Genomic DNA, 26,017 nt, shown 5'->3' with positions numbered 1-26,017 from the left:
CTCAGGACCCACAAGAAAAAGTCAACTATAAGTCTGACATATGCAGTATTGTTGTAGCCATGTTGGTTCCAGGATATTAGAGTGAGAAGATGGGTGAGGTAATATCGTTTGTTGGACCAACTTCTTTTGTTGAGAGAGCAAGCTTTCGAGCTTACACAGAGCTCTTCCTCAGGTTTGGGAAACCTACATAAGGCTTGTCTACACTTACATTTTACTGCGCTCTAACTTGCTGGCTCGGGGGTGTGAAAAATCACCACCCCCCCCTGAGCGCAGCAAGTCAGAGAGCTTTAAAGTGCTAGTATAGACAGGCTCCAAGGGCTGGAAGCTGCGCCCCCAGTGCTCGGAGCTAATCCCCTCGTGGAGGTGGATTACCAGGAGCGCTGGGAGAACTCTCTCCCAGCGACCACACTCACACTTCCAAGCGCTGCCGGGGGAGCGCTTTGAAGTTTCCAGCGTAGCCATGCTCTCAGAGTGCCACAGCTAAATACAAGGTGGAACAGATTGTTTAGCATAAGTCGTTAACACATATTTCAGGGGACCATTCATGGTGAAGTGGCCCGTTAACACCTCTCCAGTCACATGGGGAAAAGGAAAAAGAGGGGAAGACAGCTGGGGTGGGAGGTTGTTAGGGAGTTATAGATTGTTGTAATAAGCCATAAATCCAGTGTCTCTATTCAGTCCATGATTTCTCGTGTCTGGCAAAGTTATGAATTTAAGCTCCCAGGCTCATCTATTGAAAGTGTTGTGCAGGTTTCCTTTGAGGATGAGGACAGGTAGGTCAGATACAGAGTGATCTCTTTGTGAAAAGTGTTCACCCACAGATGATATGGTGTTTGTCTTTTATCATTTTCCTGTGTGAGTTCATCTGAGAGCATAGTGGTTGTCTGGTTTCACCCACATAATTGCTATTGGGGTATTTAGTGCACTGGATGAGGTACATCACATGTTGTGATAGGCATGTGTAGGACCCATGGATCTTGAAAAGATGTATATGTGTGAGGGGGGAGGTATTGATCATTGTACTGTGGAGATATGTGCAGATCTTGCATCTGTTTCTGGCAGGGTCTGGTGCCACTTTGAGTTGGTGTGTCCTGGTCTGTGGGGAGCTTGCTTCTGATGATGAGATTGCAGAAGTTGTTTGAAGGTCAGAAGAAGGGGTTCAGGAAAGATTTCTTTCAGGATGGGGTCCCCATCAACTATGGGTTGTAGTTGTTTGATGGTAACCTATATGGGTTCCAGTGTGGGGTGGTAGGTGACAACTAGGGGTATGTGGTCAGAGGCAGGTTATTTCTCTGTTGAAGCATGTTCTCTTGGGGTTTCAATACTTTTGAAGATATAAGCCCTAGCCCTTTCCTGTAATCATTAGACTGACTCCCTCTCTTTAAAACTAGAAATGCTTTAAAAAATTATAATTGATGCAATGTAACCTTTTCTTTTTCTTAATTTAAACTTTTTCCTTCCATATTACATACCCAAACCCAACAGAACTGCACTAATGCAAGAAACCTAGAAAATGAAACTGACTAAAACCAGAAAGTGAAATTGACCAAACCTAGTTTCACTGTCCAAGCTGAGTGAAATACAAAGGTAAACAAATACCATTGATGGTGAAAATATTAGATTTTTAAAAATCCTTCCTTTAGAGTGCACTAAGTGTTAATAACACAGGCTTTTAAAAAGTATATTATATTAAATTGGCAATCTTCCTTCCACCTGTGCCTTGCATAGAAATTTCTTCTGATTGTTTTTAAACACCACTGCTCATCCCCACTGATTACAAACATCTTAGCAGATCTATCAGCTCTCCACAAGATGGATTTTGTTAATTCTAACCAGGCACAGGAGCAATGAAATCAGAGCAATACCAGCCCCCAAAGCTATGATGCTTCTTGTTTTGTTGCTGCAGAGCTCAATGGCTATTGTTGAAAAGGTAGCTCTGTTTGCCGCCTTGTCTTGAACAATACCAGAGTGTGCAGGGCACAATGGGCACCTTACATACAAAACCAGGGATAGTTCAGAGTGACACAACAAGGTAATTCTTTGATTAAAACCTGCAGGGAGTTTTCTGCCTTTTTTTTTTTAGTCCTGTGTCTAAGTCTTCCCCTCTCAATGGTATTTCTAGAAAATTAGTGGCTACAGTTTGCACTAAGAACTATAGCTTTTGTTGCTTTGATTAATTTCCAAACCTGACTGTTAGGAAGAGCTTTGTTTTTGTTTTGTTTTATGTGCAACAAAAAAAAATGGTTCAATCATTATCCCATGCTCAGAGGTTTAAGCAAAGGATAACAAGGGCCACAAGAACATGTGAACACACATCACCCAGTTCCCCACTCCCATCAAGACAAGCCTCTTGGTTTGCCTCCTTTCATTGTGTTCATGATACAGAGAAAGCAAACAGTTCATCTTTAGCTGCAAATGCAGATATTAGCCACAAGCAGTGGGGAGAGCGGGGAATAGTGCAGCCTACCAGGAGGATTAGCATATTAATAAACCAGGAACATACCACATTTAAACAAAAATGGGGGAAGGACAAGACTGGGAAGACTTGGGGTGGATGGTCAGATGGATGGGTGCGAGGCATATCGGATACCTGTCAAAGCTGTCAGTATATCATTGGCTTTAGAAAACAACTTGCCAGCTTCATGCACAAGGGAGACAGGAATAGAAAGTGTTTTGATTAAGACAGGCCAGAGCATAGGCTGTCCTTCTCATTCCATCACCATTCCCAGTCCACACATACTAATAGCCTGGTTTGTTAGCTTTCCAAAAGCTAGCTGAACTCTTTCTGACGCCCACTCGCTTCTAACTGCACAAACATCCAGCTCAGCAGATTCTTCTCTTTTCTTCTTCGTCATTTTCTTATGAAAAGAAGGAGAAGAAAACGACAAGGAAAATTTCCATTCAATAGACTATCAATCCGGCTCCATGTCGCAAGCTGACATTCTAGGGTTTGTTTTGCTGATCCCCAGGACGCACAAAAGAAACCGATTCACAAGCTAGGATGATTTAACCCATTTGGATGGAGAGTCACTGGGTGATGCGGCAGCTCCAATAATCCCCCTTACCATTCCCATGTAAAGGCAGCCCTGTTCCTCATTAGGTTTCACACCAAGTCGTTTCTTTTAATGCTTATTTTCTAACCACATTAGACACATTTATTATAGAATCACCGTCATTAGAAATGGAAGACACCTAGTATGCCATTTTAGCCATCCCCAACACATCACTGGCTAATCCCCAACACATCACTGGCTAAACCCTACAGTACAGGCCCCATAAGTAATTATAACAATGCCTTTACCAGGGAGGACAGTTCGAATGACTGAGTCACATGTAGCGATTATCTTACACAGCATCTTAGCAGTTGCTGGGACATGATAACCGTATTCTAGTCCTGAACTGGAACTCTCTCTCACTTGGAGAGTAAAACATGGATTTCTCTTGTCCCTCCTTGAGCCTAAAAAGGCACCAACATTGACTACTCATTAATAGATCGATTTTGAGGGCTGCTCAGCACTATTTAAGTACCTGCAAGGGATCAGGTCTCAGAGTTAGGTGGTTTTGCAGAGAATCAAATCACAAGTGGGTTCTCTAAAGAACGCATGTTCTCCAACCTCTCAAAACGCCCACTGGAACTTTCGGCAGGAAAGGGCAGCCACATTCTTATTCCATCTGGTGAAATCCTATTTATTAAAGACCAGCATGAATATTTATTCTGGCCACTTTTCCAAAGTGGTATTGAGATGTGCCTTTATAAGGAGCTGCACTTACACTACAAAACACAGAGTTTCGCAACACTATTCACAATGTATGAAAACCTACCAGAATCAATGCATTCATCACCACTCTATAGTTGCCATGGAACTTGTGACCTCTGCTTGGTATAGCAAATTCAGAGAATTCATTTAGAAAAAAGAAAACTTGGAACTTGCACAGAGAAGGGGAAAATAATACAGCAGAACCTTGATTATCTGAAGCTCTTATCTTAAATATGATAATTTCCTCTTCAGGTTTCAGATAAGTGATATTCAGATACATAAACAGATGGCTTCTCTGCAACTGGACATCAGCACTTCAGCTAACGTGCTTTATCACTGTGTCTTGAGATCCAGTGCGAATGCATTCTTGTCCTATGGAGCTTGCTGGCCTTGCAGACACCAGCTGACTGTTTATAATCATCAGAAATGGCTAGCAGGCACCTCCAGTTACCCAAAGATTTTCTGCACCCTCTGAAGCCCTTGAATAACTGTGGATCTTGAGAATAAACTGGAGTATTGTGGAGCTTTACAAAATCAAACAACTACGGATGCTATTTTTAATAAAGGAGTTCACACATTTCACATTGCTTTCATAGTGATGGGCAAACCAATTCAGACAAAATAAGAACCCTTTGCCACAGACTCAAACTGAATCTTTTTTGAGGGGGAAAAAAGCTTAGCTACGTCAGCATGAACTTACAGGATCTAGCAAGATCTGAAGCCCAGAAGTGTCAGAGCCCGGCGAAACGTCAAAGCTCATGATATTTCTGACTTTCCAAGAAACCTATAGAACTTCATGGGGATTCAACCATTAAGATTCTATATAAGTGTCTACTGAAATTATTCTATACCCTATAAAATTAAATGGAGAAGGCTAACATCTTTACAGCTTTTTTTAACCGTCTTATAGAATTCTAGAAAAAAGGATACAATTTTCGATTAAATTCTATAGACTTGCCCAAAAAACCCACCGACAGAAATATTTTCTTTTTTTCCATTACAATCTATTGGATTTGTTTCATTTTTTTAATTTTTTTTTTAAGTTAGACTGACACATTCAGGGCTTTCCTGTGTGTGAGGTTTAAAGTTCAGCTTGCTGTGATCTAATAAAGCTTCCGCCATTACCTTTCATCAGACTTCTAGTGCTAACTATTTTTTTCCAGCTGTCAGGTTAAATGCTTTCTTTGTGCAGGAGTTCAGCGTTCATTCTATTAGGAGGAAAGAATGATTACCCCATGCCATCATTCTTTTCTAATTTCCCAACGTTCTATGATATTTCCACTCCTTAGATACAGCAGCTTCTTCTGAGAAGCTAAAGTGAACTGCCACAAGGCCTATTAGACCTTGGATAGTCTCACATGAGTGTGATGAGGAAATGAAGCATGATGTGTGAGCATCCTGCCCACTTTCCCCTTTCTTTTAATTTTCATTAGACACTTTGCCTGGCCAGTATAAATCTACTTCCTAGAAGGCTAGTTCTGATTTGAGCTGAGTGGTTTAGATCAGTGGTTCTCAACCAGGGGTAAGCAGAGGTCTTCCCGGGGGTACATCAGCTCGTCTAGATATTTACCCAGTTTTACAACAGGCTACGTAAAAAGCACTAGCAAAGTCAGTACAAACTAAAATTTCATACAGCCTATGAGTTGTTTATACTTCTCTATATACTATACACTGAAATGTAAGTACAGTATTTATATTCCAATTGATTTATTTTGTAATTATATGGTAAAAATGAGAAAGTCAGCAATTTTTCAATAATAGTGTGCAGTTGACACTTTTGTATTTTTATGTCTGATGTTGTAAGCAAGTAGTTTTTACGTGAGGTGAAACTTGGGGTATGCAAGACAACTCCAACTCCTGAAACGGGTACAGTAGTCTGGGAAGGTGAGAGCCACTGGTTTAGATAACTGCAGCATATTCTTGATTTTTTCCCCCTATTGTTTGTGTCATGCTGGCTTGACAGCCCTACAGACTAAAGTCCTCTAACATCTACAGAACATGGATAGCATGGGCAGCAGCATTGCAAGCTTCTTCCACGCCAGTCTACCATTAGACCCAAAGGGTACTCTGCTAGGGTTTAGGATTATTTTAGTCTCCATGGCCATTAAATGTTTTGCCTTGATACTGCGATTTCCAAGATGTGAATTATGGTAACCGTGATGTGGATAACCATCCATCAAGAAGGGGGCTGAGATCCCCACCTCTGGCCACCAAGAAAATGGTGATAATTTTCAGCTACCACCAGCTAGGACTGGATTTCGCCAGTAGTAGGACTGCTCTGCTCTGCCCCTGAGAATTCCCCCTGCCAGTGCAGGTACCTTTCTAGTATAGGGACTACAAATCCTCACTCCCCAAAGCTCTTCTCTTTTCTATTCTACCCTATATAGGTTCTTATATTGTATTCATCATCCTGGTATCATCTGCAGACTGAATATGGCTCTGTGTGCATATCTAACTATATCATTCAGTTTTTGATTAAGCACTTGAATCCAACCAGCCCAGACACTATGCTTTACAGACAGCAGGGAGACCCTATTGATGCCCTTTAATAGGAACTGTGCAGTGCAGCACACCGACATGCATCACCCTGCTCCGTGGGCATGCTGAGATCTTGAGAGCCACGGAGCTGAACCTTTGGGTCCTTAACACTGCACAAGCTCAGACCTCCCTCCATAGCTGACCTCATCTCAGTGATCCTTCTCCTTTGGATTGCTTGCATTTCAAGAGGCCCTACTTGTACAAAACAGTTCCTCAGACTTGCACACGCATACCCTGCCAAAGCCTTAGCATCTCGCCCTCGTAACCTTCCCTCTCTGTCTATTGGCCTGCCTGCCCTCCTTTGGCCCATCATGCAGTCGCTGATTTTAGCCTGAGCCACATTAGCGCAGGATATAATACAGAAGCACATTATCTTATGTAGCTCTTGCACCTGATATGTCAGCAGAGTCAAGGTAAAAGAATTAAGTACTTATCAAGTGAAAGGAAACAAAAAAGGGGCAACTTCTAAAGCCAGGTTTCTGGGCTTTTCTTTAGCCCAAACACCAGTGACTCAGTCGAGTCCTTTGTAGTGAATCATCTCCGGGTTTCATCTCCCCCTCCACTTCCTCCTCCCACAAAAAACACCTGATGACCACACTTCCCTCCTCCTCATATATTGCAAAATCAAAATGCAGTAAAGACCTTGAGTTAAGCAAAACTGGCAAAATGTCTCTCCCCTGCAAAGCATGAACATCTAGCTGATCTATTTGAAAACTTGCCCTGAAATCCCCCCAAAGGCTGCCTCCAATTCCTCTGGCACCTCAAAAATCTCTCCTTGAGACACCAGAGCTAGACTAGCAGCTCTGTAGCGGAAGGAACCAAGCAAGGTCAATATAGTAGACATTCAGATACTGCTTAGTGAGTTGACTTGATCCTTCATCAAAATATTTTAGCTCTTCTTTTAGCATAACACTTCACTGGCCATGACATGGCAGGCTGAGCCAGTGTGACAAACTGTCAGAACAGATTTTTTTTTTAAACACAAAATGTTAAATCTAGACTTTAAAGGTAGAACTGGTCCACTGAGCCTCTGTTTCACGAGTGAAGTGCCTCCCGGAAAACTGAAGGATCTCAGAGTTCCTCGCGGTAAAAGGCCTCCCAAGAGCTGGTTAGCACTATTTGGGGATGATTATGCTAGCAGCAATGGTGGTCACATGGGTCCAGACTTCTCTTTTAAGAAGCCATCAGTTAATAAAAGTAACCACAAGAGCTGCCAAAGCACCTGAACATCTGTCACTTTTCAAACAAAACGCCCCGATGAGAAGAGCTTGCTCTCTGATTCAATATAGTAACAACTGGGAGTTATCGGAATCATTCCGTGGACACCAATGACAATAACTGTTGCTACAGAAATAGGATCACAACAAACACAATGACCCATTATTTCCCACTCTCTAAAGTCATACATCACAGTTTATTACCACTATTTTATTGGTAATAACCTATTTACCACCAGACTATAGAGGGTGTCAAATCCAAAGCAGTTTCATGTTCCTTGTTTGAGGCGGATATAGATATTGATGAGCTCAGTGATTCACTTTAAAGAATACGAGTTGACTTTAATACCATTGGCAGCCTTTTGGGACAAGTGCCAGGGAGTTTTTATGGAACTCCTCAATGTGTGTGCAAATCTGAGTGGGCATCATGTGTAAATCTGTGTGCGGTATCTGTGTGGGCATGCGACACTGTATGTGTGTCTGTCCAAGCTAACGTCCATGCATTCATATCTGCTTGTCAAAATCAGTATGCGTCTGAGATTTGGTGTGCACACGCACATCTACCAGTCTTTGTGCAACTGCAAGTGTGCATGTGCACACAGTATGTGAGCTTGTGTGTGTATGCTTGTGTACCAGTCTTTGTGCAGCTTCATGTGTATGTGCAAATTGATGTGTACCTACATATATAGTGTCTGTGTGTACACAGAGATTCAGAATGAGAGCACTTCTAGTTTCTTTGCACTCAGTTAGATCACGTTTTACAAACTCTACATACCTGAGGCTAGCTGGGTTGTAAGTATGCTCAGAAAGCACCTTCTCAATGTGGTGGGAAATGGGCTGGGATTTGGTGATTCTCAACTTCAGGAAGCCCAAACGTTTTCTTTCTTACTGGGACTCAACTACATTTTTATAGCTATGTGAAGTGAATTCTCCTAAGAGTAGGATGAGTAGTGTTACATTATTCTCTCATTACAATATGCTAGGACAGAAAAAGCCACCTGCCATAACTGTTATCTTGCTACTGGCATTGTCTAACAAATAGGCAAGGTGCAACAGCTGAAACACAGCATTCCAACAGCTAAGCATTAGTTGGCAGACAATCCAGCCCATGGTTTCGAAGACCCTGGATTCATTTCCAGATCCCTACATTTCTTTTTCAATATTCTCCCCCATTGGATCCTTTAGGATTAGCTAAAGGTTTCAGCTCACTGTTAGAAAAATGGCTGATACTACTGCAGGCAAAGAAAATGGCAAGGAAGGCTGCTTTGTAACTTAAAAGCCAATGTGAAGCAGGAACACTTCCCGAACAACATGTGATGGGGCAGAAATTAGAATATGATACAAATATAAGGTTTTTTGTAACAGAGAAAGGACAGGTCACAGAGGTAATCAATATAGAAGGGGGATATTTAAAATATAATGTAGTGAGGCTACTGGACACAGACAGGACCCTGTATTTCTGTCTCTCTAACTCGCAGGCTAACAAAATGTAACCTGTGCTTTCTAGGGTCATCCATAAATCCAAGGGTCTTCTGACCACACTAATAGAGCAAAAAGGCTGGGGATAGGTTCTCAAAATGCACATGCAATAACTTTACTTAAGGCAGATCTGACTCAGGGGATCTTTTGAAAAGCAAGGAGCAGTCACCAAAAACCTCTGATCTCACCCTGTTCACAGCCTGTTCAAATGTCCCAACTATTCATTTCTATTTATTTAGATTTACATACCAAAAAGGACACCTACCACAGCTGTGGGTGCCTGACAGTTAGAATCACAATCCACACAGGCCTAATCAGCCAGCAGCAGACCAGAATTAACTTAACCAGCCAGTCATTTAAAGCAGCAAAATATACCCCCTCCTCGAGCCCCTACCTTCAAGCCTCCTGAAAAGCCCTAGCAAACAGGTGGTTTTTGTACCCTGAAGCTCATCAGAGTTGAACTCTATGGGACCAAGGTGGGAAGCCAGAGGCCAAGGGGCCCTGAGGGAGAACGACTTGCTGGCAGCTCCATTTCTTCTATCTTGAGGGAATTCCAGTTCACTCACCTCTGATGACGGCAACTGTGGCCATATCACCTCAAGTAGGAAGGTCCCAAGTCATTTAGGGCTTGATCAGTTAAAATCAACAATTTAACCTCCCTACACAAACTAGTAGGCAGCTAGAGCAGATCCTTCTGTTCAAGAGAGAAGGAAGAGAAGGATCAAACCCTGTATTTTTAAACAAAATTTTAATTGGTGGAAGCCCCAGCTGGGACACTTAAAACTAGACTAGACAAAATACTAAAGAGATGGAACACAGCCAACAATCCTGCACTAGCAGGGAGATGAACTGGGTGATTTAATAGGTCTCTTCTATCTCTAACTCCAACAATCTGATGAGTTCTAGATGGAATTAAAATACCTTGAAAAGCACTAACACACCCTATTTTATCTGAAGAACAAAGAAAGAAATTGGTCAAAGATGACAAAATACAAACAAAACAAGAAAAGCAGTAAGTGGTGTAAGGTATATGCGGGTGGGGACAAATGTTCCCATTAATAATTCATCAAGAGTAATTAATAATACAATTGTACAAGTACATAGCCCCTCTAATACCAAAGCATTTTGCAAAACTATAAATACAGAAATCACTTGCTCCTCCACACACATCCAACCGCCTCTAGGACAGAACACAGGAGCTGCATAAGTGTCCACAATGATGCTGTGAGACAGTAAAGGATAGGAAGTGAGGAAATTGCTAATTTTGACTGGAATTTAAAAGGAATTTAATTCAATTAGGCACCCAAATTCCATTGGAAGTTGGGCATCTAATTCCCTTAGGCTCCTTTTTACATCCAGCCTTTAACCTACCAAGGAAGTTTTAAGGTGGACAGAACATAGTTATCTATAGTTTTGCCAGGACACTGGAGCTAAGAATCTTACTCTGGCAAAACAGTGCTACAGAGTCTTTAGTGATCATGAGTGACCAGAATGCTCTAATAAATTGGTTAGTCTCTAAGGTGCCACAAGTCCTCCTTTTCTTTTTGCGAATCTCTTTCCTGTGTCTCATCTGAAAGGCAAACACTTTGCCCCAGACCAGAATGAGCTTAGCTGGAAAAATCCAAGACTACACCCTGAGGCAGCCACATCTAAGTCCTGCACAACTATGATCAAACGCTGTGAGTTGGGATAGGGTCTAGGAGGAGGCTCTATTTCTCCACATACAGAACTACCAACACTCACCATGAGCATGTGTTGGGGAAAGGGCCTCTCAAGGAGAAAGGCCCATGATGACTTTTGTAAGACTTGTTAAGTTTCTTCAGAAGCAGCTCTAAATACACAAGAGGCTTATTATTTTGGACACAAGGAAAAACAAAGAGGGGCCTGCTCTCCTGGAAGACAAAGACATTCAGTAAAGAACATGTTGTAAATTATTATTTTTCCCCAGCTACAAAAGATCCTGGGCACAGGCTGCATTCAGGGAGCTAAAGAAGAACGGGAGAGAAGGGAAAACTGTCTCTGCCAGGTCTGTCCATCTCACGCCCCTTTTTTAAAAACCCATTGTGCTAAAAGTCAGCAGAGATGAACTGGTATGCAAAACTGCACAGGGTCCCTCCAGGGTGTTTTCAGCTCGCATGTTCGTCCAAATTTTAAAATGTGACTGCCCAAAGCCATTGCCCAGGGTAAAATGGGAGAGAACAATCAGCAGTACTTGGGGCTGAGCCAGCACTTTCCTAAACCACTATCCGATTCTGACTCAAAAAGCTCATTAAACTATGCCAGGCCAAGAATTTGTAGGTGCTTCGGAGTGTGCCTACAGATACCTTGCTTTGGTTCAAAAGGCTCAGGTGTGTAAGTAACACAGTATTCATAGTGATCCATGGGGCCACATGGCATGCTATCCAGTCGGTCCCAAAGGCCCTGCTTTCCAGCAAATTCAAACTGAAGCAGCCCACACTCTTTTTAAGGATTGGATTAGTCCCAGATAATAATAATAAAAATATCCCTTTCCCTCTGCTCCCAACATTACCAGGTGCCCAGTTTGCAGAGACCGCCTACTTGTGAATCTATCTGTCCTGGGAACTAGCTGCTGCTCCTGTGTCCTGTTCTCAACAGAACAAGCTTGATCCACCAAGACTCCTACTGGTGTTTCCCTTAAGCACCGTACAAAGTTATGCACACAAAGGAATCACTAGGAACCTTGGTAACACAGACGTTACTATACCGTCATGGACTGATGGTCCACAGGATCAGAGAGATTAGAGGTGGAGAAGACCTGGTAGGATCATCATTCCATCAATGAGCCAATAGAGGATTTTTCCCAGAGCACATTCTCTAGTATATTGTCCAATCTAGTTTCAAATGTGCCAAGTGATGGGACTTGAACCAGTTGCTTCGGGAGGATATTCAACAGCCCAATAGATTACATTATCTATATTTTTTCCAGATATTCAGCCTCAGTTTCCCTTTTTTTAATATCATTCCATTAACCCCTAGTAATACCGTGTGTAGTACCCTAAATAATTTCTCTCCCTCCTTAACCTTTACACCCGTTGATGATTATGTCCTCCCAACCCCCCCTCCCAAACATCCCCCCTTCAGTCCATCTATTTAAGCACTTTCAACCTTTCCAAGCAAGTCAAGCCCTCCAGACTCCTGATTGTTTTTGTAGCTCTTTCCTTCCAGTTTCACTCTATGTTGCTGGTACAGTAATATCCAGAAGTGAATGCTTTTAATGCAGTATCCAGTATCCAACAGCAAGGAATGTAAGCTGCATCCCTCACCAATGTGAAAAAGTTCCCCTGGCATATTATACCATGCTATCCTCTCCGGCAACTTCCCTTCTAGCCTGATTGAGGAGGTCAGCTTAGCTTCCACTGAAGGGAACAATGGATAATACCATCTGATCCCAAATGGAACCGGAATGGCGACAGCTGGATTAATCCTGGGCAAATAAAGAATTTCTCCGTTCAGGGACGGTATCTGGGAGGAAAGAACAGAGGGAGGAGAATGTTGGAAGCAGGATGAGATGCCCAAGAATGGGATCAGAGGAAAGGGAACACTAAAGGCATTGATCCACTTGCTCAGGCTCTGAGCCACTGTGCTGTGAAATCTTTCTAAATGTCTGCAGTTCTGGTTATCAAGAAACTCTCCCATCACCCTGCCGCTGCTGGTGAAACCTGACTTCAGAGCAGATGTGTGCTGTTCCAGAAGCTCCATCGAGGCATCCTTTTGAGTTGAAGACAACACCCCACACCTGTGTGCTGCTGCTCTGTCATTTAAGCCCAGATTACATTTAATGACAGACTTTTAACAGGAGACAGAGAGAGATAATATTATAGGGATGCTTTGAAGGCAGGGTGTGGGGTTCTTAGCTCCATGAAACCAGTTAAAGTCCATGGGATCCACCTCCTAGAATCTGTTAACCCAATCACAAAGTGTCCCTTGGCAGCTTTTTATTTAGGAAAACAATAGGCTGTAAAAACATTTTGCTTTTTAAAAAACTCACGTTGACCTGTGGGGTGAAGCTCAGCTAAGCACAGCCTGCCTCTCAGCGGGCTAAGGCCACTTTCTCACCACTGCAGGTAGCCTGGTGGCAGCCCTGAGCATTGCCCTATATGCTCCAATGTTCCATTCTGTGCACAATGCTTGCCAGCAAGGATGCTGCAAGAATTGGATCATGCTATCCTGCAAGGATTGGATCAAATGCAAATCAGGTGTGGCAGCTTTAAATGACAATGACAGAAAAGGAAACAAAGCAACGCATCCTTCGCAAACACTACAGAACATGGGGAAATGTCAGGTGCCCTGTGCTGGCCTTTCATTCTGAATGGGTCTCACCATCATCATTAAACATGTTACCTAATTCGAACATTAACTGCTATCCCTAACCCACAAGATTCAGAGAGCCCTCAACTCTGGTTGACTTCAATGGGTTCTTTATGCTGGATTAAGTATTTGGAATTTAGTTAGGTGCTCAGATATTACAATGATGAGCGTGAGCTAGACAGACAAACAGACGTTTAAAACATAGGTGGCCATAGTAAGTTTTACACCCTGGCTCATTGTACAGAGTTGATACAGAGGTGCTGTCCATGGGGGCCAGAGATCCCAGTATGCCATGCTCCATCTTGACCAGAGCAGCTTAGCTTGCAAAATGTGAGATAGTCCCCCGCAAAATCAGGATCATTCCACAGAAATCTCAACGAATAGCATCACACCCAGGATGGGACATAACCGGGGGTCCTTGCACAAACTCCACCCCTCTCACATAGCTCTGCAGTGCAGCAGCACTGATCACCTTGGCAGTTTTCACCATGGAGCTCACCAGCATCAAAACCCTAAGCCTTTTCTTCAGAGAAGGTAAAAGACCCAACCCATTGAGGAAGGTACCAGATCACTTCACCTCTCACTCAGCCCCCAACCTACCTCGGAGGGTATCTTCTCTGGATGGATGGAAGGAAAAAGGAATGAAAATAACACTTAGAATGAAACGGCAAACAACGAGCCAGACAGTCATAAACATGTGGAATCCTGACTCTTATTCACTGGCCCTCACACTCTACTCTACAACCTTGAATTGATTTCTTACCTCAGATAGATTTCTAGATGGCTTGCAATTAAAATGACTTATGCTGTGCCATAAAAAGGTTACTGGTCTTCACTGCAGAGTTTTTTATTGTTTAAATTTCTTGACTTGTTTGATCATTTTATGCTTTTAAATAATATCAACTAGTCCATGGTTTATAGCTTTCTTTTCTTTTTTTCCCTTCTTCAAGCCAAGCTGTTCTGCATCCATTCATCTTTATGTTTTATTAACACAAGGATTCTGCTGTGGGCAGCTTATTCTCCCTTATTACATCTCCCTATTTATAGTTTGCCAATGGCAAAGATTCCCATTGCAAGCACTGAGAATGGCTGCTGAGAAGACTCATGGAGCAACTTATGCATTTATCCACAAAGACATCTATTCAGCGAGCCACCCTGTACTCCAATGATGCCCTTGTCACATGCCTCTGGCAAAGAAAACTTTTCTATCCAATTTCCTGATTCCTGCCAATAAAAGCCAAACAGATCAAATATGGGAGGTCACACAAGCAGATCAAATATGGGAGGTTACTCTTGAACAATATAAAAACAGCCTTGCCTTTTCTGAAAAGGTTTAAAGGACACTTTCAGGTTGAAACCTCTATGAGGCCCAGTCCTATTCTCCTTACTCTCACAGATGAGCATATTACTCTGAGATAGTTCATTGGGGCCATTTGAAGAGCAAGGTACCATTTGAAGAGCAAGAGTATGGAGAGCAGAATCTGGCTCCCAGTGAGAAGCAAGTCACTGAGGGCAATCTTGTTGCTTTACCATGAGCTCTGTGTATGGGACATCACACAAGTGCCTCATCCTGGGAGCTAGTAAGGGAAGGAACTGTCCCTCCAAGAGGAAAAGTTCCTTCACTTCTTCCCCCTTGATCCACGTGGGTGGGCATATCAAAACAGTGTGAAAAATGGTTGGTCATGTAGGATTTCTAGCCAAGACATTGGTAGCAATATCAGACATCTCACTGGAAAGCCAGTTCTCGCACGTCCCCAGTTCAGTGTAACAGATGCATGGGTTCTTATAAGCATCCCAAATTCCATAAGCTTATTCTGACTGACCTGGCTTTGAGCTCTAGTGATTCACAGTACTTAGCACAATAGGGCCTTGCTCCATGACTGGGACTCCTAAGTGCTACGATAATAGAAATAATAAATAAATAATAATAATAATAATATACCATCACATGAGTCGGGTAGTCCGGTGGTCTGGGTTCTGTTCCTGAGGTTCTGGTTTCTGCAAATACCCTGATCCCCTATTGAGCTCAGGGTGTTTCCAGGAGGAAGTGCTCAGCATGTAGCAGAATTAAGCCTTATGGAGCACTCTACAAGGCACTTAACTTCTTCTGTGTGCCTGTTTCCCCATCTGTCCAATAGGGACAGTACTACGGTATTTACCTACCTCACAGGCCTTTAATTAATTCTTTTTTGGAAAAATATTTTAAGCTATTGCAGTGAAAAGTGTCAAGTATTGTTATTATCCAGAGAAGCCATGGAATATCGGCAAGAGCCAGAAAAAAAAAAAAAAGCAAATGGGTGAAACTGACTGCAGTGGACATGGGAGGAAAAAAGGGAATTTAAAGAAAAGTGACAGTGGGATATTTATCCATCCAAGGGAAGTGGTAAACATCCCACACATACAAATCACCAGCTAATGAGCTCTAGAGAACAATTTTGCTTTGGCAGGGGGACGGACTGGATCATCAACTACAAAAGTTCTAAAACATTGGTCCAGGAAGCTCCAGTCTGTGGCATTTGAACCACTAGTGGCCTATTTGAAAACTAAACATCACGCACCAGACACCTGGGAGGGGATGAGGTCTCCAGCACCAAAGAGCAGAGCAGCAGCTGATCAGATAGGACTTTTCCACCTCTAACTCCTAAGTTTACATGATTGCTCATTTGAGATCTAAAACAAAGTATGTGAAGGAGGAAGTCAGATTATGGCACTAGCTAGAGCTTAAGGCCAGGCCCAAAAATATCTACAAGTACAGTGCTCCATAGTCCTTACACTAGGATATAGTCAGGCATTGAACAAATGGATGGTATTAAAGATACTGCTTTTGATTAGGCAATTACAATGATGCTGTCTTCCACAAACAAAAAACCCACAACCCCCCCTTACACCTAACAGCTGTGTTGATACTATTTTGCATGCACACATCTGACTTATTTTTGGCAGGTTCTTGTGATTCCTTCACCCTGAAGAGACCTACAACAGGCTGGGCTGAGCATTTTCGAGCCGAAGAGAAATTTTATCCAAAAGGAACTTGTGACAACATTCTCTCCCCCTGCTTCCCGCACTAGGAAGATAAACTTTTAGGAGGCAGGAGATGGTGTGAGAGTTTATGGCTCTGAGCAAAATTAGTTAGACTACATTGCCTGGTCCCGGGTACAGCTAATTACAGACAAGCTTGTGTCAGGTTAAAGAAACAGCAGAAGAGTTTACCAGTGGTCCACAGCAGGGCTATACTGGTGTGGGTCACTTTTGAGCTGCTCAATTGAGCATCAAGAGCCTAAGCTTAGCGTGTGTTTTACTAATGTATTTGGAGGAAAGGGCTTTAGCTTTGCACTTGTACCCATTTCAGATGCCACAAGAAATCAGGAAAAAATCAAGGTTATTCTTTTCATTACAGATAGGCTTGGACAGGTTAGATTTTTGTTGGTAAATGTCAATTTCAACATACAGACACAACTGACAAAAAAAAATATTTCCATTGATGAGAACTGAAATTTAGATAGGCAAAGTAAGAAAAATGCTGCTTGAGAGCTTATTAGAGTTTGATTTAAGGATATTTACTTTGTATATTTTTACATGGGATGTTGATAATTTGTGTTTTAATGGTTATAAAGCTTTAACTTTTTGAATCTCAACATCTACGGTCATTAAATAATTATTGTCTAACATACCTGCTCCCCCCTCCCCCTGCCCCATAATTTCCCACAACTCTGAAAATTTAAATCCATATACAAAATTTCAAAGGCTAAACCCCATAATTTTGTGCAACTGTGAAAATTTAAATCAAATAAAAAACATTTTAAAAGCTTGAAAATAAACATCAATGTTATCTATCAAAATTATAAAAAAATAAAAATGGAATTCTACCAAGTCTCGATATAGATATTCATACATAATGCAGCTTAATTCATGAATGTTTGGGAAGTACATCCAAAGGCATTAGAGAAGTACAAAGTGCTAATTTTGATCAATTAACAATAAAAGAGTAATTTTATTAATTCACAATATTAAAACAAAAGATCCTGAACTGCCTGAATGCAGACTGAAGGCTTTACATAGACAGAAACAGAGAGGCTCTAGATTAATGCCATTTAAAATACTTTTCGTGTATGAGAATAATACCATGTATAGTCTAATATTGGCACATGGGCAGTGCATATCCAAAACCTTTGGGACCAAATGTATCCCCTTTGTAGATCCACTGAAATCAGCTGAGTTACAGTAGGGATGAATTTGGCCTACACCTTTTATTAAACCTCCAAGTGGCATTCAAGGTGTTGCTCATAATTATGAAGCACTAAAGGGTTTTGGTTCTCATTATCTGGAAATCTGCCTCTCTCCCCGGGACAGACTGACACAAACGAGATCAGCAAAGGTGCTCAATCTGGAGCTCACACAGTATAAATGGGAGGGAGCTGTTGGTTCTGTGGGGCGGGGAGGATGAGGCCTTGATTTCAAAGCTCTCTCTCACACACACACACACACCCCGCACCCCTCACAATTTGCTAACCTTCGTGGCACACTGCAAAGCCTGTGTTTTATCCATTTTCTCCCAGGCTGTTGAAGAGAGTGTGGTCTGAGGTGGATCTCCGAGCACTTTACAAAGGAAAGTCAGTACCATTATCCTGATTTTATAGATGGGGAAATTAAGGCACGGAAAGGGGATGTGACTTGCTCAAGGTCACCCACCAGGCCAGTGACAGAGCCCATGTCCCTGGAGTCCCACTCCAGTGCTTTATGCCTTTTACTATAATGGGCAAGGCACCTAGAGCACTGGATGGGAACCTATAGTTTTATTTATGTATTCATATTTCTAAATACAATACTAAAGGACTGTAGCCTATTATTCACTGATAACTGGTGACACTGATAAGAAGAACATCCACAGTTACATTAGAGAAGATTGTTTTTTGAAATACAAAGGCTATAAACCCTCATGCTTCAAGGCATCACCCACCAGCTAGCTAGCAGGGGCCAGAAAGGAACATCCCCTATAGGCAGGTTATCAGCTATGGAGTTAGTTGCATCTTTCTCTGACATGTCTGGTACTGGCCACTGTCAGAGACAGGATACTGAACCAGAGGGACCCCTGGCCTGAACCAGTGTGGCAATTTCCAACCTCCCTGTGGAGAGCTTTGGTTTTTAAAAGCAATATAGAGTTATTCACTTCACTCAAAAGGCAACTGCCAGCTTAGTCCCAGCAGATATATCTGCTTTGCCTTGGGAGATGAAAACAGTTTGAGATCTTTTATTTTTACTGGGTAAATTAAAAATAAATAAGCGATCCCATGTTTTTACTTCTTTAGGGCCTCCTCCCTTTCAAAGCCCATAAAGCATCTTACAGACATATTTGAATTAAGCTGCATAGCCCTCTGTGAGGAAGGTAAATATTACAACTTCTCTTTTACAAATAGAGAAACTGAGGCATGGAAAGACTAAGAGGTTAAGACACATTTGCAATTTCAGGCCCAATGCCCTGCTGCTCCTCCTCTTCCCTTTGGATATACTGAGAGAGGAGAGTGCAGAGATGCTGTAACATATAAGCAGCTGGATACAAGCCCTTTTGTAGGAAAGAAGAATTCAGATCCTCTTACTTACTCCTGTTTGACTCAATACAGATTCCTCTTATTTGCTGTTTGTTCCCACTCCCCTAGTTCCATCTAACTGATGATGCTTCCCCCAGCTCTCAATGCTTACTGAACAAAAAAAACTTCCCCATCCTCTTTGAATACTCTTCTGTTTGCTGCATATGTTGGCATTACTCCCTCTGGGTCCAGATGGACACTCTTAAGGCTGCAGAGCCAATTAATACTGTATTCAAATCCTCTCCTATTTTACCATTCATATATACATCAACTACAGCCACAATGCTGGAGAAAAGAGTCTAAAATCAGCTTGCAGAGCCATAAGGCTTTGGCTAAAAGTAGATGTTGATTTCATTCTCCCATTTGTGTGTAGGCGGATGGGTGGGTGAGAGCATGTGAGAGATAGGGGGAGGGGTGCAATATTTATTTCAAGCCACATTTGTGTCTGATTTCTTGAGGCACAGCGATTTTAAAGAGAACAGAGCCAGGGAAGGGGGAAGGAAGATTCCTTGCAGGCGACACATAAAGCAAAGGAAGACCCATCATCCTCATCCTGAGATTTTGCTATTATTAATTATTATTATTTACTTTAAAAATATAACAAAACCAAAGGCTGGTGTAACCAGATTTTCAAATCAGACACAACTGTATATGACGAAAACATGGCCAGTTGGCAGAACTACACACATCAATGGTTAAATGATGCTAACAAATGCTGCCTGCAGAAGGCCTGCCTCCTAATGAATTACAACGTTTTCTTCACTCCCAGAGATTATGTAACATGCACTTGCCTTGCCATTGCCTCATATTTATCAAACCATATCAGGGAACACACACACATACTTATAGATATAGATATATGCATACACACACATATGTGAGTGTGTGTGTGCGTGTGAGAGAGGCAACCTAACAAACTCTTACACAAAACAGACCCTAGAGATTACTTAAACCATCACTGAAAGACAGCCACCTCTGGGGTGAAACACAGCAACTGTTTAACAATACATAGCAACACTACAAAACAGGAGGTGAACAACAAAACCATGCCCTACTGAAACTGGGGGAGGAGGGAAAGAGAAGATAACAAGAACACTGGAGCAAACACCCCATAACAACCCCCTATCCTTGCAATACCTGCCATTAAAGTGGCTTTGATGACTAGCCGCAGTCCAATTCTGAGTTTAATGTCTCATCAGAAAAATGACAGCTGACCCAGCACAGTGCCCTGTACATCCCTGCTGGACTAATGGCTCAGTACTGACTCAGAGAGGAGAGCACCATGTGCTGGATCATCAACACCACTTCCTGGAGTACTGCGGAGATCTTTTGGTGGGAGGATCCTTAAAGGTGCCGTAAGGCAAGGTGGGGGGCTGCAGTGTAAATCAGCTTCTATTAACAATTGTGAAGGGCTCTCATGATTTGCACAGAAGAGGACTGTCTCCTCTTAACAGTCATTTCTAATCGTTTCTGTCACACATTTAGCCGTAAATAAAGAGAATAAACTAGCTCCTCCCAGGGCTGCTCTTTTTTAAAAATTTTTAATCCAAAAGGAAAGACTTTCAAATGTCTCTACAGAATCCCAGCTCTCAAGCAGATTGGTGCAATCTGGCCCTGGACGCTATGCGACTAGAGATTCATCTAGCCTTAACCAGAGGGGCTGAACATCCCATCCAGCTGTTGCCTAAACCCTCCCAAATTATAGCAGCCTCTCCCTGTTAATTACAGTTGATGCTGTTCAAAACCTGAGACTTGATGCCCCCAGTGAATTGAGCCTGACATGGTCCGGAAGCTGCCGTCACTGAAAACAAGGCCTTTTTCTCCAGCACAGGTGTGATGCCCACTACATGTGGAAGACTGATGTGGCCCATAACTCATTCCAACACCTTCATTCCTTTTAACTTCCTTCATCTTCCATCTCCTCTTGGCACTGGTGTATAATCAGGCCAGATTGTGGCTTTCAGCCACTATCTGGGTTGGAAGGCTGGTGAGGAACAGCGCGGCCGTCTGTGGCCGGGGAGGAGTTTTGGTTGATGCAGCCAGGATTCCTCCTGGGGATCTAGAGGAAGCCTGGCTGGAGTGACAGTACCTGCCTGCCTTCGGAAGGATGCTGGGTGTGCACACTCCTCCCCTCACAGGCCAAGTCCACTCACCCAGGCTCCATCCTCACACCACACCACCTTCCATATCCCCTCTCAGTGGCAACAGTCTCTGCTTCCCACTTTGGCTGGTCCTACTGAGGGACAAAATGAGGGAAAGCTACTTGTGCAGGCTCATCCTCATGTGCAGAGGCAAGTGTGTGTATCTCTTTTATATATATATATATATATATATATATATATAAAATATCTGTTGTGTATCTTTTTATATATATAGGTATCTCTCTCCTCTCTCTCTCTCTCTCTATATATATATAAAATCAGATAAATGCACACATATAGTCAATCTAGTATATGGTTAACACAGGTATTTCTCTCTCTCTCTCTCTCACACACACACACACACACACACAACTGTGGTAATAAATGTGCATTTCAATTCACAGTTCTAGATCAGATTCGTGTAAACATTCCTGTTGCCATTAAAAACAAACTGATGCTTCCCCGAAGCTTTCAAACACATTCCATTCAGATCCAGAAAGCATTCTAACAGTGCGTGCTTTTTAAACAGAATTTTGATGGAAGCTTAGAAAATCAAAGCACCTGCATTACTCTTGGGCCCAGGAATGCATATTAAAAACAACCACCAAAGCTTAATCACACTTCTGCAAGCTTACAATGAAAATGACTGCACCTCAGCCAGGTAAGGAAGGAGAACAGCACATAAACTAATCAGTAACTTATCGAATCACAGAGAAGGAATTTTAGATAGCAAGCATTACCTAAATATAAATTTAGTGTCAGAATAGAAATTACAGTACACAACCCATTGCATAAATCTTGCCAGACAAAGAGAATTAACTAATACAGAAGGGAACAGTGCCGTCAACATTAACATACGAAATCTGGTCAATAGGAATTCTTTGAAAAATCCTCTCCTGAGGATACTAGCAAATCTTCATTCTGCTGTCCCAGTGAGTTCATTTAAGATGTCAAAAAACTTTTTCTCCAGCTATTACCAGCAAAATAACTCCACAGCTTAGCAAGATAAAAGACTAAGCCCTATGTTGCTGTTATTTCAAATGTGTATTTTATTTATTCTAGGCAGGAGGCTGTTTTGTACCTTTTTTTTTTTTTTTAAATAATTACTAGAGACATCTCCCAGGATGTTCCTTTAAAAAAATAATGTATTTCTTCTGCTGATTCCACTCCTAAAGTCTTCTGTTTGTGACATTACACTCACTTTTACAGCAACCGGTTACAATGTCACAAACAGGACTGTGGATTCAGAAATTTGCCCCTGGAGAAAGTTCACCGTTTAGTAATAGAGACCTTCATTCAGGCAAATGCCCCAAGTATTTGAAAAAAGGTGGAAATTGGGAAGAAAATATAAATCAACAGACTTTGACTTAAATAATATGATTCTCAAGATTTGCTACTGGGCGTTTAAAAGATACTTTGATATCCCCCTGAATAACTGTCACGCTGTGAGGTCAATGACAATTATCCTCATCATTATGTGTAAGACATCTCTTTATAAAAGCCAACTTGTGGGGCTGCCACATGTATATGAAAACGAGAGTAACGGATATTGGCTGTACTTCCAAGCAGAAAATAAACTAAAATATTTTTTTTCTTTTATGCAGTGCGTTTCACTAGAAGAGATTAACAAACTCTGTACAACGAATCACCTCACCCACTGCAAAAATGCAGCTCTCTCTGGGGAAGATTGTGGCAGCTGCTCAACAGTGCACAGCAACAATACATGACAGCTTAGCACAAGACGTAAAGATTAACAGAGCACATTGAAATTTGAAGGGGAAACTGATGCAGGCAAAATACAAACTAACATTTGCTCAGCACATACTTATTCTCATGAAAGTGCAATGAGCCAGCTAATGACTCGAAATTATCAGGAGCCTAAGTTTACATATGGGACGCCAGAAAAATAAAAAACACAAGCAGCACACCATCCCCTGAGGTAGCTGGGGCATTGCTTCAGTACTGACTCAGAAAGAAGAGTGTCACCTACTGATGCAGGGCAGCAGGGAAAAAGCAGTTACCCCTATATCCAATCAGACCAGAAAGTAGAGGAAATGGGCTGGAAACACATTCCCATATTTTAGTTAGGCTTCCACTCAGAACAGACAGAGACAATCACAGGCAGCAATCGAGTAATATCAACTCATATGTCTCTGTTCAGGCTAAGGACTGACAAGCCTCTTAGCCACCATTATCCATTTTCCGAAACTGGCATGGGCATATACTTAATTTTTTCATGCATTCATGGTTCCTGGATTCTATCTGAAGGAGAAGTGGAAATCCCAAAATAGCTGTGAGAAAGATACTCCTTACCAAACTGAAAATAGGGCCATCTTGGAAATCTCAAAATCAAGCCTGTTCTCATGAGGTTTCCAGATAACAACATTCAGATAAAATTAATATAAGCTTCAAAGAGGCATCCACACTTTTGCATGATTACCTAAAGTGCACCTCTGACACTCAGGAGGAAGTGCGGAATATTGGATAAGGCACTTGACTGGGAATCAGGAGGCCTTGATTCTTTTCCTAACTCTGCCATTAACTCACCATGTGACCTCTCTGTCTTGGTTTCCCCATCTTTATAACGGGGATAAAGACAGCTAAAGGACCTTATACAGCACTTTAGGATACAGTATGGATAAACCATGATAAGTATTGCTATCACAAATCCACGTCTCTTTCTTTAACTGCCTTTGAAACACAGTTCCTCGGGCTTCTCTTTAATTTTGGTTATCCTCTATTGACAAAGCCTCCTGACCCTAAAGACACACTCATCAATGGGAATTCTCTGGAGGGCTTTCTGCCACAAGTTTCGTCTTCCCAGTGGATGGTCCTGACAATGCAGAAGGTAATATTCTAAAAGCGCTTTTCTGAGTGGAAAAGCAGGCTGCATGATGCTTTGAAGACAACGATCACAGAAAGAGTTACAGAGAGCCCAGCAGTCTGAGGGTTCTCTAGAATTAAAAATAAAATCTTTTTTCTCTCAGGGAAAAGCTCGTAGTCACATAAAAAAAGATCCTTCGTGGTTTCTTCAGCAGCTCTTCCTCCAGGAGCATCTATTTTTAGTTGGCAGCATAAATCACTACAGCTCACAGGCCAGAACAGGATTCCCTTAAAACAAAATACTAAATCCAACCGCTTATGGTATGGGCAGACGCCCTTTAGCCAACTAATGCCCCACACAGCTCAGCCGTTTGAATAGAATAATAAAACATTACATTCAAATGACATATTAGTATATGAGAAAACATTAATTGATCGTTCCTCACAATAATCCACTGATGTAGCATCATCCCAGTTTTACAGCCCTGGAGACCAAGACTCAAAGAGGTGAAGTGACTTGGCCAAGGCCACTCAGAAAGTCAGTGGCAGAGTTGGGAATGGCTACCTGGAGACCTGTCCTCCAGTCACCAGCTGTGACCCCCAAGACAAACACATCCTCTCTGCAGCAGCACGGTTATTATTATTGATAATAATTTGATAGTTCCCCTCAATCTTCCTAACTTTGGACTGTTGGGAATATCTCATATGAAAGAGAGCAAATGACACAACTTATAAAGTAGCCTGGAGAACATCCCATTAGATGAGATGTACAATGAATACAATTACTGTAGCCAGTTCAGAAAGATATACATTGTGAATACAAAAAAAAAAAAGACAACCCCTCCTCCTCTACCCAGATGCATTACTAACAATATATAGCATATACAAATACAGAACGGTCATAGGTACATAGATACATACATGCAAGCAGGCAAGCACGGTATACAGAGAATTAAGAACTATATCTCCAATCACAACCAGCATTCACTAAATAAAAATAAAAGAACAACAATACAATGAAATGAACAGTAAAGAAGAGATGGGTTCTGTTAATTTAACAAATTAAAAAAAAACTTACATGGATTTTTGGCAATTTTCCTTCAGACATTATACACAGCAGTTGGGCTGTGTACTGAATACCTGATCCAAAAAGAAATATAACCACATTATGCAAACAGATGGGGGCAGGAGTCAGGTGAACATGCAGCTCTTAACAACATTCATCTATGGGATGAGAAAGCACCTCTGCGTTCCCACAAAAGGACTGGAATCTACTCAGCTCTTCATTCACTATAAAGCATAAACAAATGCTGCACTGCTGCCATCCCAGGGTAAAATCCAAATGGCAGGACAGAAAAGAACAATCACGTCAGAGACTTCTGAGCTGTCCCGTCCCCTTTTACTTGTCATGTGAGATTTAAAACGGACGGGGGGGATATCAAGAGGGGTGGCAAAAGCTTTTTTTTTAATCCCTTTTGTTAGCCTTAAAGAATCAGAATTAAAACCACACTGAAGAATGGAAAGAATAATAGGTTTAGTACTGATAATGGTGACATATTCGCTTTTTCTGAAGCATCGGGAAGGAAAAATATGCACCCGTGTTTCCCCTTATCTAGAAAGGTGCCTGGATCTTTAAGAAGGTGGATTAAAGCTCAGGAGGAATGGACTTTTTATGTACTGTGTGATACAAGGGTTGCTATGATACAGTCAGAGGCATTTTCTTGAAATAACATTGAATCCTGCTGAAGCTGACAAAGAGTGAATTAGGTCTCCAGTCACCCCAGCTCGAACATATACATGTAGCAGTCAATGGAAAGCTTTTATGGGATTAATAGGGGGTAATTTTCATGGCCAGCATATTACAGAAGGGATGTTCTCTCTCTCTCTCTTTTATTTTTAATTAAAAGGTAACTTTCCCCTCTCACCTATTTCAGGCTTGAGTGTTCCCACAAAAGTGAAGCACACCCTATTCAGATCGAGGGAAAGAGACACTTAAAGGGCCAAACTTCCACAACCGCCTCTGAGACCCTAACTCTGCAAACACTTATACATGCAAGTAACTTGAATAGACCCATTGAGTTCAAGTATGTAAGCTACTCATATGCATATGTGTTTGTATGATCAGGTCCTGAAATTGCAAGCGCAAT

At 41.9% G+C, this 26,017-nt stretch overlaps 1 protein-coding gene across 10 annotated transcripts in view; it reads right to left on the bottom strand.

Moving 5' to 3' along the window:
• ARHGEF9 (Cdc42 guanine nucleotide exchange factor 9) overlaps nt 1–26,017 on the bottom strand; it is a gene marked incomplete at its 5' end in the record, with an annotated part of 311,752 nt that overhangs the window by 130,943 nt on the left and 154,792 nt on the right. The window contains one exon of one of the 10 annotated variants that reach the window (XM_084638629.1): nt 24,949–25,010. The exons of 8 other annotated variants lie outside the window; for them this stretch is intronic. In XM_084638629.1, coding sequence (XP_084494755.1) covers nt 24,949–25,010 — 62 coding nt within the window. Of the gene's footprint in view, nt 1–24,948; nt 25,215–26,017 lie in introns of those variants that run through there. One more of the 10 variants, XM_084638633.1, reaches the window with a different exon arrangement.

This window comes from Lepidochelys olivacea (genome assembly GCF_965140295.1).
Source record: "Lepidochelys olivacea isolate rLepOli2 genome assembly, chromosome: 9".
Classification (NCBI taxonomy): Eukaryota; Metazoa; Chordata; order Testudines; family Cheloniidae; genus Lepidochelys; species Lepidochelys olivacea.
The sequence above is the reverse complement of the archived record's forward strand: the minus strand, read 5'-3'. Positions and strand labels throughout refer to the sequence as shown.